At 32.0% G+C, this 15371-nt stretch overlaps 1 protein-coding gene across 2 annotated transcripts in view; it reads right to left on the reverse strand.

Annotated features, from left to right (window-relative positions):
• Window positions 1-11691, reverse strand: part of LOC143082984 (allene oxide synthase-lipoxygenase protein-like) — a 31217-nt gene extending 19526 nt beyond the window's left edge. Inside the window, exons 1-5 of one of the 2 annotated variants that reach the window (XM_076259050.1) lie at window positions 11568-11691; window positions 6508-6999; window positions 1494-1538; window positions 846-974; window positions 309-406 (exon numbers count right to left, since the gene is read on the reverse strand). In XM_076259050.1, coding sequence (XP_076115165.1) covers window positions 309-406; window positions 846-974; window positions 1494-1538; window positions 6508-6966 — 731 coding nt within the window. In that variant the 5' untranslated portion in view covers window positions 6967-6999; window positions 11568-11691. Of the gene's footprint in view, window positions 1-308; window positions 407-845; window positions 975-1493; window positions 1539-6507; window positions 7000-11348; window positions 11508-11567 lie in introns of those variants that run through there. The other variant, XM_076259060.1, reaches the window with a different exon arrangement.
• Window positions 11692-15371: the final 3680 nt, after the last annotated feature.

Below are 15371 nucleotides of genomic sequence, written 5' to 3' on the forward strand. Positions count from 1 at the left end.
TTGTTAGGCGTCACTCTGCTTTGTATCAATCTGATGATATAGGCCCTTTCCAGTTGATTTCTATAGTATGTTCTTCTGTTGAACCAATTTCTCAGATTATATTAGGGGGAGGGTTTGGCCTTCAAACATGTTACAAATCTGGCCACATTCTATATGTGTCTGTCCAAAATCAAGAACCTGTAGGTACAATGTAAATGAATGTTAATTCATGACTCACTTTAGTTTGTTGAATTGTTTTGTTATAAATTAACCTGAATCCATTTGGACTTTCTCAATATTAATAATCTTAAAATAATTAAAAGTTATACTTGTCTGGGATTGCAGTACACAGGCTGATGAGTAAAGAATTTAAACTGGCAATTCTCTGTCTTCCAAACTCTGCATCATCATTAAAGTATTTTGAACCCTGTTAACAGAAGATATACTTTATTAAAAATTATGCAGTCCACACGATCTATGTTTCATATATCAAAATTCCATTTTTATCATTGTGATACTCATCCAGTCACATTATTCACAATCATAAAATTCAGGAAATAAATATTGAATGGTTTACTTAACTGCATTTACCTTAAGTCTTTTTTGTGCATGCAACCTTGCATATAAAATCCACCTAAAGGTCTATGTTTCTACTTATTTATACATCCCAGTATTGGAAACAATAATTATGATAACATAACAAAATACCATTTTTAAAATATATTGATAATTAAGTAAACAGATTAAAAAGTTTTTCACAGTTTTTCAAATGTACATTGTTTGTTATATTTTGATGGCCTTAAGCATAAATACAGAATGTATAAGAATAAAATTTTGATAGTTATCAAAGTCAAATAAGCAGTTACCTCTGGAACACCAAAGACTTCTGTATACATATCCTTGATGTCATCTTCATCCTTCCAGTGGAAGCCATTGGCTATCACTAACCTCTTAGTCTCTTCTGAATATATAGTGGTCTTATGTCCTATGTTGAACTGTTGATGTATTCATAATATTATTAGTTAATCATACAAGCCAATCAAATATACTTTTATAAATTTTAAACACAGTTACTTATGTTCTTGTTTTTACAATTTTATTAAAATTTTAAAAAATCCATTTAGTTAATTTTGAAATTCAACTTAACTCATATAAGATTTGGAATTACTGACCAATAGAATAATTGAATGCACCACAAGAAACTCAATTTATAGTGGTCTTTTTACTATAACTTGATAGAGTTAACGTTCTTCATACAGTTACTTTACATGTAATCTTAAAATGATAAAAAAAAGAAGATAATTGTCAATTCTTGCATATCTCAAGCTGATATTTAAGAAAATACAAAATATGATATTGGTACAAAATGTTACTTTAAACTGTCTAATATAAACAACTTGTTGAAATATTTTCGGTCAGGGAAAGAAAATTTGTTAAAACTGAATAATGCTCTTAGTACACATGTATCTCAGTTTTTTTTAATTGCAAATTTATTTATATAAACATAGACTCACTTGATAATCAAATGAAAAAGTCTCATCTTCTGGTAATTCTTTAACCTGCAAAATACATCAAATCTTCACATTCAATAATAAATCATTCTTGTGTTAACTTTTGGTACAGTATATATATATATGTGATACTGTACATGAAAATGAGATGATGTTTTTATGATTTGAAAAAAATGAAAAAGATTGTATTATTCATATACACATATTGAGTTCAACAGAACTTACCAGAAAGAACATTTTCTTCAAGTTCAAGTTTAAATATTATGACACTATAAAATCATCAAGGTGTTCAGTTATGAAACAGAATTGAAATTTATTAAGATCTTTCTAAAGAGTAGGGCCAATTTCTACTGAATCCTTTTACACTATAACAGTTTCAAAACATCCCTGAAGGGCAACATAAAATTTTCATTTGGTCTTAGAACGTTGCTAGAGTTTGTTTTTTTATAAACTAATGTACACCAACCCATTTTATTTTAGTAATTGGGTGGAATCAGAAAAAATGAAGATTTTAACATATTGGGGCATATTGTTTCCCCCGTTATATTTAGGAAAGTAAATTAAATGTCAAACCAACAAGTTCAATACCAGCTAACTTGCAGCCAAATTTCATTTAGATATCTTGTACCAGCCAAAAGTTTTATTAAAAAAACATGTCAAATTTGTCAGGAGTGTGACGCTTTTTGTGTGACAGGATTTTTTTTTAATAATTTACATGTTGAGTAAAAATTATTATGATGAATGCATGTATATGAAGATGGTTTATAATCATTCTTCAATACTAGGTTTTGTAGATTATAGATTGGTGTTATCATTGCACAAATATTATGTAAATAAATAAACATTGTGAAAAGGTATGTACCAAAAATTAATATTGGCAAAATTTGATAATTTCTAAATTAAAGTGTTATGGTTGTATTTTAAAGGAGTATTTGTGTGTAAAACTGGTAAGTATTTATTGTATACATGTATAAGCTATCCATAAAAGGCTATACAGACATCCTGAGGTGCATAATTCACATATTGGATTAACTTCTATACAAGCACCCAAAAATGTCAGGAGTGTGACAACTGTCTTTAAACATGTACCAAAGAATACATAGGACTTAAATATGTTCTTCTTCTTTATTTTTCAGTAGTGGCTATTCCAAAGAGAAGAAAAAAATTTATTACAACTGTGATATGTTTATATCATAGATGTGGGAGTGCATTATATATGTCAGGAGTGTGACGCTTTTTTTAAGGCATTTTCTGTTAATTCATAATTTCACAAGGACAAGTTCAACAGGTTTCTTTGTGTTAGAAATGTTAAAACAAAGTTATATTCCTATCATTTACCTCTTAAATGTGTTATTTATCATGATTGTTTTGACACAATAAGTTTTAATTAGTCATTTTTCTATTTTTTGTGCACAGTAATGCAAATTTATCAAAGGAAATAAGTGTGTACAACTATAAAATATATAGGAAAGTGAGGAAATGAATTTTGTACAAAATAGAACAATCATTTTGAATTTAAATGGTATATTTAAAGATGATTCAAGGATTAACCATTCAGATGTAATTCGTCACACTCCTGACATGAATTTAACAATTTAAGAAAAATATGAAAATTAGCTTTATTTTTAGGACAGATAGTTGAAAGACAGCTAGTAATTTAGAAACTTTTGGTAAATCTTCCATTCCTTAAAACATCCACTAGACTTGCTGACATAAGCCAGGCAAAATTATCTGGAAGAAATGATTCAAAGAAAGAGACTTGGAAAGAGAAAACCGCAAATATTGGCTGAATATAAAATTAAAAAATTATCAGAGGAAGTTGGACAATCTTAAACAAAATAAAAAACTACAAAACCATGCTAACAAAAAAAGGCTTAAAGAAAGAAGAACTTTGAATTCCAAATTTGATAAACAATATAAAGAAAAACAAAGGCAGTAGCAGAAAAACAGTAGAAAAAAAGGAAGAAAAATAAAAAAGAAGTTGGGTTGAATAAGGACTTAGAATCGAACAAAAACAGCTCAAAAATTCAAATGAGAACAGATCTGTAACTGTGTCAGATTCCAGATCTACAGTGAGAAAACCTGCAAAACACACAAGAAAACAACTGCCACAAAACCCAAATGCTTGGACGAGTTCTTTGAAACACATCATAAAAAATGCTACACCCAGAGGGGCCTTCTAGAAGGGATCATTTATAAGCATTTTTGTTTTGTGGCAATTGTTTTCTTGTTTGTTGTGCAGGTTTTCTCACTGTAGATCTGGAATCTGACACAGTCACAGATCTGTTCTCATTTTAATTTTTGAGCTGTTTTTGTTCGATTCTAAGTCCTTATTCAACCCAACTTCTTTTTTATCTTTCTTCCTTTTTTTCTACTGTTTCTCTGCCACTGCCTTTGTTTTTCTTTATACTGTTTATAAAATTTGGAATTTGAAGTTCTTCTTTCTTTAAGCTTTTTTTTGTTAGCTTGGTTTTATAGGTTTTTATTTTAAGATGGTCCAACTTCCGCTGATCAATTTTTAATTTCAGATTCAGCCAGTATTTGCGAGTTCTCTCATTCGAAGTCTCTTTCTTTGAATCATTTCTTCTAGAAAATTTTGCCCTGCTTATTTCAGCAAATCTGGTAGATGTTTTAAGGAATGGAAGGTTTACCAAAAGTTTCTTCATTTTACTAGCTGTCTTTCAATTATCTGTCCTAAAAATAAAGCTAATTTTCATATTTTTCTTAAATTGTTAAATTCATGTCAGGAGTGTGACGAATTACATCTGAATGGTTAATCCTTGAAACATCTTTAAATATACCATTTTAAATCAAAATAATTGTTCTATTTTGTACAAAATTCATTTCCTCACTTTCCTATATGATATTATAGTTGTACACACTTATTTCCTTTGATAAATTTGCATTACTCCGTGCACAAAAAAATAGAAAAATGACTAATTAAAACTGATTGTGCCAAAACAATCATGATAAATAACACATTTAAGAGGTAAATGATATGAATATTACTTGGTTTTAACATTTCTTACACAAAGAAACTTGTGGAACTTGTTCTTGTGAAATTATGAATTGACAGAAAATGCCTTAAAAAAGCGTCACACTCCTGACATATATAATGCACTCCCACATCTATGATATAAACATATCAAAGTGGTAATGATTTTTTTTTCTTCTCTTTGGAATAGCCACTTCTGAAAAATAAAAAAAATAAAACATTTAAGTCCTTTGTATTCTTTGGTAGATGTTTAAAGACAGTTGTCACACTCCTGACATTTTGGGGTGCCTCTCTTTGTGTTTTTTTTAAATGGTCCTAAAAAGAAAGTCCTGTTCTATGGGTAAAGATATCAGAAATTGAAATCAATGATATAGCAATGTGTTTAGTGATTTTTTGTGAAAGTTTAAAGCATTTTTCAATCTTTATAAAATATGTCAGGAGTGTGACAAAATACTGAAAATAGAAGGCTTTTTCTACATACAATTACATTAAAACGGTACAATGAAATGACATTTTGTTTTTTGCAAATGATCACAAAATCTCAGGGCTTTCAAAGTTTACTATTGTAACTGAAATATATTAAGATTCTTTTTATTGGCAAAAACTTCAATCACTAGTTACTATTATTTTTTTTCAAATTAAGCTATTCAATTTGATTGTTATTATATGATTTAGCAGAAAAGATGGAAATTTTGGTTTTTAAAATTTTCCTTTTTATATTGACTTTCATTTGGAAAAGGTCTGAGCAATGTTTTCTTGACTGTTTTATTACCAAACTTGTTTTAAGTAGTATGGTTTCTTTTAAATATTTTTGAGATGTATGCTATTAAAATTTAAGATTATTCAATGTGTCTGTTTCGTTCGGCCTGAAACTTTGGAATTATAAAATTTAAAGTATTGGTAATAGGGCAAGACAGAAAGAAATACAAAATATTAAGTTTGAAATTGGACCCCCCATGTCACACTTTTGCTTCATTTTTTCTGATTCCACCCAATTGTTTTTTTATATTTCAACTACATAAAACTGTGTAGAGTTCTGGACTCATCATTTTTTAAACAGATGAATCCAAAGATGCATATAGGATTGTAATGTGCTTTATCTTACCTCCTATACATTTCTAGGAATATGATTGGTTAAAAGCATCCTCGTGGAAACCGTGTATATTTAATATTAGGTTAGTTGGGAGGCTGGGCTTATTTCATACACAGTTAGTAGTGGAGTTATGTCCCTTTATATTCCATATAAGATAAAAATGAGGCGGGGCTTTTTTCATACACGGTTAGTAGTGGTGTTACCTCCCTTTAGAAAAACAAAACAGTACTGAGAAAAAATCTTAAAGGTTTCGACAGACGAAGAAAGTGATGATAAAGTGAAATAAATTCATAAAACTCATTTAAATCTAACAAGTTGTCATTGTTGGCATCTGTTTTTGTAGGATCAAAGGAAGTAGTTTCTAAATCATGTTAATGCTAACTGTATTGAAGACTTGCTCATTTTGATAGGTCACTAGTCTAAATTTTACATGTTAAGATAGTCGGTAAGATAAATTTGTTACATAGTGTGCTAGTGACGTAATACGGTATATATGGGGTCAGTAAACTCCATATGAGAATTGGAGCTTCCCTCTCACCCCATATGGAATTTACTGACCCCATATATACCGTATTAGGTCACTAGCACACTATGTAACAAATAGTATCAACTCAGCCCAAATCTCATCAATTTGGAAATAAATTGATCAAAATTTGCTGTCACTTCCTTGCTCTTTTTCTAAGCGAGATATACATGTTTATATAATAAATTACTTAAATAGGCCTTCTTTTACTTTCTGGGTCTTAACACATATAGAGCTAAACTAAATTAAATAGCAATACAATTTATTCTTCCTACTGTTAGGACTTGATATGGCGAAAACAAGCAAGTCCCTGTAGTCACAAAAATTCTTAGTGAGAACCCTGAAATGAGTTAACATTTTGAATTGCATTGATCATCATTGACAAGTTAAAAATTAATACAAGTACCTGAGCAGGTAGTCCAGGCACTTTCACTTGTAACTCATATTCTTCCTTCATATTCTCTAATTCAGCTAATCTCATTTTTTGGAAAGGATCGTCTTGTGGCAGGCATGTGTCTATATTGTTGAAAAAGTAATGAATATCTGCTTTGATCCACTTCATTACCGTAAATAAAGAGGTGATGTCCGATTCTACATTGGTTACCTCAATCCAATCTAAATACCAGTTGCAGAACACACCTTCAGTGTCATGCCATAGCTCGATTCTTTTAACTTCAGGTATGTCAACGTCAAAATCTACTGTATAGTTATCAATGCTGCCTCTATCAAAATTGTTTTTGAAGAAAGTATCAAGGTTAACCTTGGTTGTCTGTAGACCTTTTCCATGCAGTATTATATATACATTGGCATCGATTCCAGCTCCCTTTTGGTCTCCAGTTTTAACGGATATAGTGTAAGACGGCATGATGAGGGAACTTTCAGTCTTTAATTAATTTACCTGTTGATGAGAACAAAAACATAATTTAAACAGTTTATTGTTGCCTGCTCATGCTACATATCAACCTTCATTGTACCTAGAAAAATTATGACACAAATCAAACCTGCACTGTTAGCCACCAGTCTGATGCTTCAGACTAGTAAAACTTTATACTGAATAGTAAATTTTTGCAAAACTTTGTTTAGACACATATATGTAAGGAAAATGTCTGAAGATTGGTCTTTGGACTATTACCAAGTTGGAAATGGTGCACAATGCAAATTGTTTTTTCATGCTCTAATTATATAACCTTGTTTTTGTCTAACTTATGTTGTTGGTCAAAAAAATAATTTAATCCCTACCTACCAAGTACCAAACCATACAAGGCATGGGTCTACAACATCAAAGAAAGAAATTTTTAGGGTAGCCGAAGTGATATTGACATTATGCATGTACTGAATTTTTTAGGGTATCCTTAGTGATATTTACATTATGCATGTACAATGTACACAAAATGTACTGAATTTTTTAGGGTGGCCTAAGTGCTATTTACATCATGTGTGTACTGATTCGACAGACAAAACAGATTTTGTTGTTGTAAAAGTTAGGTCTATAAACCTTCATGAAATAAACTCAAATCAGACAGATGAGAACCATGGCATTAGAAACCTACAAAATTGTAACAAAAGTTTTAAATTCAGTAATTTAAGTCACACTTGTTATACATGTACATGTATATGCATAACCAAGATCTACACGGTTAAGCAAAAAGATCTTTAGCTTTGAGGAAGCAAAAGTTGTTAAACTCCCTGCCTAACCATGCAAAGGGCAAGTCGAAAGAGTCTCTCAATCATTTGGACAGTTAAACAATTTTTTTCAACATGGAGTTCTAGATAATTACTTTGCTGTCCCACATCTATTGTATTCTACTTGAATGTGGGTCAACTAGGCATTGAGACAACTAAGACTGACCAATAAGTCAAACTTCGGACTGTACATAAAATTAAATCAGTCCCATCTATAAACACAAAGTCAACTTGGATCTGTTGTAATGACAACTCAGACAAGGTATTAAAATAAAAGAGGATCCGAACTTTTTAAATGATTATAAATTTATAACTAATAAATGTTATATTTGACATGACAGTATCATTTACATGTTGCTGATTTTTGTAAAAAAATAATCAATTTTCTACTTGTAAAACTAAATTCAACATGTTTAAACAAATAAACAAGTCTAGGTAGAATTTGTTTCATTTCATATTTGAAGAATTCTTTCTTTCTTTCTTTTTTTTTTTATACATAAAGTCTATAAATGACATTTATGATAAGTCAACTCTGACATTTCTTTTATATGATTTAAAGAAACTCAACCATCTAGAATGCTAATGCTAACAAAGTATACACAAAGACAGTCAGGGGAATTACTTAAATGAGTGCTTTCTAAACACTAATTCAAGTAACATTTTGTCGAGAAATGTGGTAAGTAAAAGGTGTCTTTCTTTAATAATCACCTGTTTATGTACATGTAGAACAAATAAATTACCAGACTAAGGGATTTACTGCTTTATTCTGTTGCTAAAATTATCAAAACCAACATCTGTGTTTATTATGTTTATAGAATGAGCCATTGATCGGTCATGTTAGGTGATGACCTTGTACTGAATCTGGGTCAATGAAATGAAAATCACTTGTTTAAGTATCATAGATATAGGAAAATGTGGTGTGAGTGCCAATGAGACAACTCTCAATCCAAATAACAATTTATAATTTAAGTAAACCATTATAGGTCAATGTACGGCCTTCAACATGGAGTCTGGCTCACACCGGACAAAAAGCTATAAAGGGCCCAAAATTACTAGTGTAAAACCATTCATTCGGGAAAACCAACGGTCTAATCTATATAAAAAACGAGAAACAAGAAACAAACGACAACTACTTCCAAAACATCACTTCTTTTAGTATTAATATCTTAATTTCCCCTTCTAATTTCAAGACATTTCTTATAATAATAAGATAAAATCTAAACCAGTTTGTTAAAAATTTTGGTAATTAAGACAGAATTTCTAACTTGCTACTCCATTATAATATGGATAATTTGGATAAATTGGTTTTATGTCTTTCTTGTCCGTCAATTATGCAGTATGCTGCTTCATTTGTTAAAAAGTCATGGTCACTGAGGAGGGTGGACTCAACAACTGCATGATAGATACATATATGTACTAGTATATAATGTTTGGTTCTTTTGTTGGTTTTTTCTGTATGATGTATTGTAAAATTACTATGTTGATTTATGTATGCCTTCAACCCATATGGGTACAAATGTGCATTATATTCAATAAATAAATATTATAAAAACTCAATTTTTAAATATTTTTGTAAAATTAACTGCCATGAAATACACCCTCTTGTTACAAAGAAGCTTTCAAAGCAAACAAATCTATATCTGAAGCTGGAATATATGCTTGGTACACCATATCAAATCACATTTTTGATGAATTTAATACTAAATTATGAAGAATAATACATGTATGTCATGTATGTTGATTTTGAAAAACATTTAAAACTTATCAATATTCACCTAAAACAAAGGTATCCATATTTTACCACAGGTGTGTAATCTAAAGCATTTGGAACCTTCCAATGGCAGGCAAGGGGGTCCCTCTGACTGACCTAAAGAAATGAAGGAGGCGGGGATTCAGTGATTCCTTATATAATCAACCAAATTTTTTCAACAAAAGGGGAGGGGGATCATATTATGCCTTCATTTTAGAACAGGTTTTTATTTCTGCTGGAATTAGGGATTGAGACTTTATTTAGTGGGAATAAGGGATTGGGACTTTATTTAGTGGGAATAAGGGATTGGGACTTTAATCTTGTAGGAAGTTGGATTGGGACTGGAATCAATGTATAATTTTTTGGGATCAGGAAAAAAATGGTATTTTTTATTTTTTTCTGGAATTTAGGATGACCATGATGACACCCCCTCCAACCGCCCCTCTGAATCTCATTTCATCATTATATAGTCAAAACTCTACTTTAATACTTTGTCTTCAAGTATAATAGACATTATACAATGGCTTTATCTACGGTCCAAGTTGACCAATTGACAGTCAGAGTCAATGGCGGATCCAGAACTTTTTGTAAGGGGGGCAGGCTTCAGCCACGCTTCAGTGATTCCCTATATAATCAACCAAATTTTCCCACAAAAAAGGGGGGAGTCTGGGCCCCCATCCTGGACCCTCCTACATTGTCCTATGTGAGTTGTTTACAAGGACAGGTTGCATTGGTTTTATTGTGGATGATTGGGGTGTTCTCCTTCTTTAGCCTTCAATACAAAGGTATTTTGTCTATTATTTGCTCCTTTTTAGTCACTGCTCTTGTCTCTTTTTCAGCTGTTTTGTAAAATGAGATTTTGGTTTGCTTGCTTTCATTTATGATAGTTGCTTATCCATGTTATCCACTATATTCTGTGTTTTGTCTAATTATGTGCAATATTCTAGTCTATAATGTGATTTTGATTTGCTTGCTTTCATTTATGATGGTTGCTTATCTACCAGGGGTGTAGCTGCCGGTTTTAAAAAAAAAAGATAATAAACAACATTATCTGTAGATGAACGGCAGTGAAGTTGTCAAAACTCTTTGATTATCGAATGTCATGTGTACACTAGTCTCTTGTTCTTAGTGAATGAAATATTGGATAGAATCGAATGTTTTTTTTATGATTTTACCTTAACTATAAACTAGAACTTTGGTTCAGCTCATTTCACTTCTATCAACAAAAAATTGAATGAACCTCAACTTAGAAACACGAGTTTTTTTAATAAGTTGTTGTTAGCATACCTGCCAACTGTCACTATTTGCGGGGGATTTCCCCCATGGAGGCTCCCAAAATGAAATTTTGAAAGTGCAATTTTGTCCACAATTTAAACAAAACAATTAATTTTACAATCACATTAGGCTTATAAAAGTATACAGGAGCCAAAAAACAACATTAAAATGTATTTACAGACCCGCTTTGCCACCCTGAACCCCATACCAGGGCTCTGCCCTGGACCTACTGGCGGCCCACAGACCCCCTGCCGATTAGTGCCTACAGTTGACAGAATACCTGCTACGCCCTAGTCCAAATAATTATGACGTCTGGCAAGGCTATTTTATTTGGACTAGCTACGCCCCTGTCTACTATATTCTGTGTTTTGTCTAATTTATAAATTATGTGCAATATTCCAGTCTATAATGTGCTTGAGTTGAGAATGAAAATTAGATTGTTATTCGTTTTTTTTAATATCAAGTTGGCTAACCAGCTAACAGTAACAGATAATTGAGATATTGTCTGACAATTTAAAATACAAATGAAATGTACTTACTTTAATATATCGAGTTTAGAATAAATGTGACTCTTATATGTATCCCTGTTCACATGCAAGCTACAAAATCGGTGTATCAGGTCTAGTTCATTCAGAAGTTTTATGCACAAAAAACTGTGAATTACTGAATAGAACTGGTCCGAGACCAGTAGATTCTGGATCCAATCGGTTCAAAAACATATAGCGGTTACTCACACATCAAAATAACAAAATATTCACCTCTCAAAAGTCTAACAAACGATCCAAACCTTTCTGACATGTTCTATAAGTTGTAGTAAAAGAGAATGATGACTTGTTTTTTTTATGATAATCATAATGATTGAAAAAAGACGGGAAAACGAATACAGAAGAATGAAATCAAGAACCGTAACTCTTCATTTTGTAAATGGGCAAGCCGTTAATCGAAATGTTTTCCTGTATTAGGTTTCATGCAGAACATGCAGAATTTATATCATTATATTTATATATTATCAGTTGTTCTTCAGTTAAAATAGAAGTGGATTAAAAGGAATCATCAGGGCCGTAACTAGGGTTCGAATTCAGGGGAGGCAGGGGTTTGGGGGCCGCCGATTGAGGCCCCTAAGAGAGAGGGGGTTGGGGGCGTAGCCCCCGCCGATTTTTTTTTCTCGCAGTAAAATGGCTAAAAATGACCCGTTTTCCTTCGATTTACTTACTTTACTGAAGAAACATCAATATTGCCTGAACCTGGAAGCAAAAACAAACTGAGATTGCTGTTCGGGGTAACTAAGCCAAGGCGCCATCTTGAAGACCGTACTTTGACCTATAATTATTAATATTAAATACATTGTGACCGCGGATTTTGTTCTCAATATGGCTAAAAACCACCCGTTTTCCTTCGATTTCCTTACTTTAAGAAACGTCAGTATTGCTGGATCCTTGAGGCAATTTTTTATACAAACAATTATTATCTGTATTTAAAGATATTTTTGTTAGAAATCAAACTGGTAAGTTAAAAAAAACATTTAAAGCAAGATCATATAGAAAGCAAGATATTTTTTTTGTCGAGGACTTTGAATTTTAATATTGTTGAAAGCTGAACAAACATGAATATAACTACAACCAGGGACTTTCTAAACTAGTATATACTTAGTTTAAAAAGTCTCTGCTTCAACGAATGGTAGTGTTTAACTACTAAGGCATTGACCATAATGTTGTCGTACGATCGGCCGGGAGACGTTAAAAATGACACAACAGCTGATTCAGCCGGTAATTACGAATTTCCAATATCATAAAAGATTCACAATACAAAGGGAACTTCCTCTGCTTAATGGAGCCCCTGAATAAATGTGAATAGTTAAGTTTTATTCAAAATTGTCGAAAGCAAAGTTTCATATGTGTTCTCGTACGAATACAGAATAACAGACGGACGGCCACACGAAAAATAAAATACTGAAACGGTTCACTTTCGGTAAAAAATCCGGAAAATGACAGATATATCACGTATCATGATAACACTGTTAAAACTGTAAACTTGTGTTGTTTATAATATAAATTCAAGTTCTTCGTGTACATATTGTCAATATTTCATTTTATTACTTCAAAAAAAAAATTTTGTTGTAGAAAATTCAGGGGAGGCAGTTGCCTCCCCTGCCTCATAGGTAGTTACGGCCCTGATCATAGAACTTTTATAAAATCTAAAATATTTAATCTTAAACATTACTAATAATAATTTAGGCTTAAATTATTATTAGTAATGTTGAAAAGAAGCTGTCAGAGTTCCCTGCATTTATGGTCATCTGTCGTTCCATTACATTTTTAAGTTTTGTGTTTTCTGATGCTAGTATGGAATATAATTAAGAGACTCAACTGTCTTTTGTGTAACTCTGCCTCAATAGGAAGGGCTCCAATTAGCATGAAAACTGCTGCACTAGATGTCCTAATTGGCAATGATTGGAAGCATCTGAGAGTTTTGAGGTGGAATTGCTTCAACTCTGACATTTGGGTGGCATTCAGTGATAGTACTTCTAATCCATATAGTAATCTTGGGAGCACATAGGCTTGATATATCTTGTATGCTGTTATAGGATTTAGCCCTTCTTGTCCATTTAGTCCAACAGGAATTAAGTATATAGTGTCCGCCTGGTTACACTGATATGTTCTTGTATGTTCAGTTTTGTTTCGTTCTTACTTGCTCTGATGATGCCAAGATGGGTTGTCTGTTGGTCTTCTTCTATTGGTTTTTCTCCTGGAGTTATAGGATGTTGTTGTTTGGTTGTTTTTATCCTCTCTGTTTTGATAAGTGTACTCTTTTCTGGATGAATATTGTATAGCGATGCTGACAGGAAAATTTGTAGGCAATATTTAGCATTGCCTGGATTTCTGTTTCATCTGTGGTCATTAAAACAATGTCATCAGCACATAATGGACTTGCTACATTGAAGACCTGTTGGTGACCTTCTGCTGTTGTTTTTTTTCTATGGTCGGGTTGTTGTCTCTTTGGCACATTCCCCATTTCCATTCTCAATTTTATTCCACAGTAATCAAGACCTATATTTAGTCCTAAACCTCTTCTTTCTAGCTCTTCAGGTAGTTTGTTTATATATAACTTGTATAAATGGGTTGATAAAACTCCCCCTTGCCTTACTCCTTGTTTTATTGAAAGTTGCTTGCTTAGATGGCTGTTCCACTTAATTCTTGATGACATATTGGTATATAAATCTTGAACCACTTCCCAGATGTCTGGTGGCAGTTCATAGAATAGTTTTTCCATGAGAATCATGTGGTGGACCACATCAAATGCTTTCTAACTGTCAAGTGTAGCTAAGAACAGGTTCAGGTTGTGTTGCTTTGCATGGACTATGCCCTCTGAAACTATAAATGCTGCCATAATTGGAGATAGTCCTTGAGTGAATCCGAATTGTAGCTCGGATTGGTTATTAATTAGATCTATCATTTTGTCAAGTAAGGCATATTCAAATACTTTCCCTAGGGCTGATGTAACAGTTATTCCCCTATAGTTTGTTGGTAGGGTGGAGTCCTTTCCTTTTTTGTGTGCAGGTGTCAAAATTCCTGTTTTGAACACTTTAGGTATTTCTCCTGTATTAAGCATTATGTTGTTAAATAGATGATTGTGATAAATCATGAGTTCCTCATTAGAAAATAATATTCCAATGTTCTGTGCCTCACGTTTCGGTCAAAGTACCAATTCGGCCACAGTCGTTTCGGCCACACTATTTCATATTGATCATTTGCTATAGGATATACAATAACATGTATATACAAAAAAATAAAATATGATTTTCGCTTTGCTCAATTTTCAATATTTTAAATGAAAATCACAGTGTAGATACTATTCTGTACGCTCTCCGGAAGTCGCGATTTTCGAAGCGAGAACTTTTTGGATAACTTTTTAAATTTGATGGATATACTGAATTAAACGGTACGTTCAACTTCAACGTGTTGAAGGCGGTCATTATATATAGTAGAAGTAGAAGTAGAAGTTGATGATCATTATTTGTACATTGCTTAAAAACAATCTTTTCACCCTCTTATATAGTGTACAAATTAACGTAAAAATCAGACTTAATTAACTAAATGAAGTATATTTCAAGTGGTGGTAAAAGTTTCAATCAGATCTTTGAAGCCAGAAATAAGAAAATTACACTTGTTTGAATTTCTCACTGTACGATCAGTCTCGCTTGTATATTTTGAAACCGTATGATCAGTCTTTATTTCACTGTATTCTAGTGGTTAAATGAGTATAACACTGTTTTCTTATGTCTTTAATTGACATCAGAAATGATGGAGATCTGAAACAATAAATCAATGAATTAATAACAATCATAAGGATATTCCTCTATCCCCCCATAAGTCATTGGTATGTCCATTTGAAATATAACGATGACTGATGAATAGAAGATCTCTCTTTTGATCTAGTGTATTAACAAAGTGTTTATATGAAATGTATTGTTCAAACTAATGTTCGTAATCTTGGAGCCATAACGGTTCTTTTCTTTGACGACTGGAATGTCTGATTGGAGTTGAAGCTTCTTTAGGCGGCGA

Source organism: Mytilus galloprovincialis, chromosome 1 (assembly GCF_965363235.1).
Source record: "Mytilus galloprovincialis chromosome 1, xbMytGall1.hap1.1, whole genome shotgun sequence".
NCBI lineage: Eukaryota > Metazoa > Mollusca > Bivalvia > Mytilida > Mytilidae > Mytilus > Mytilus galloprovincialis.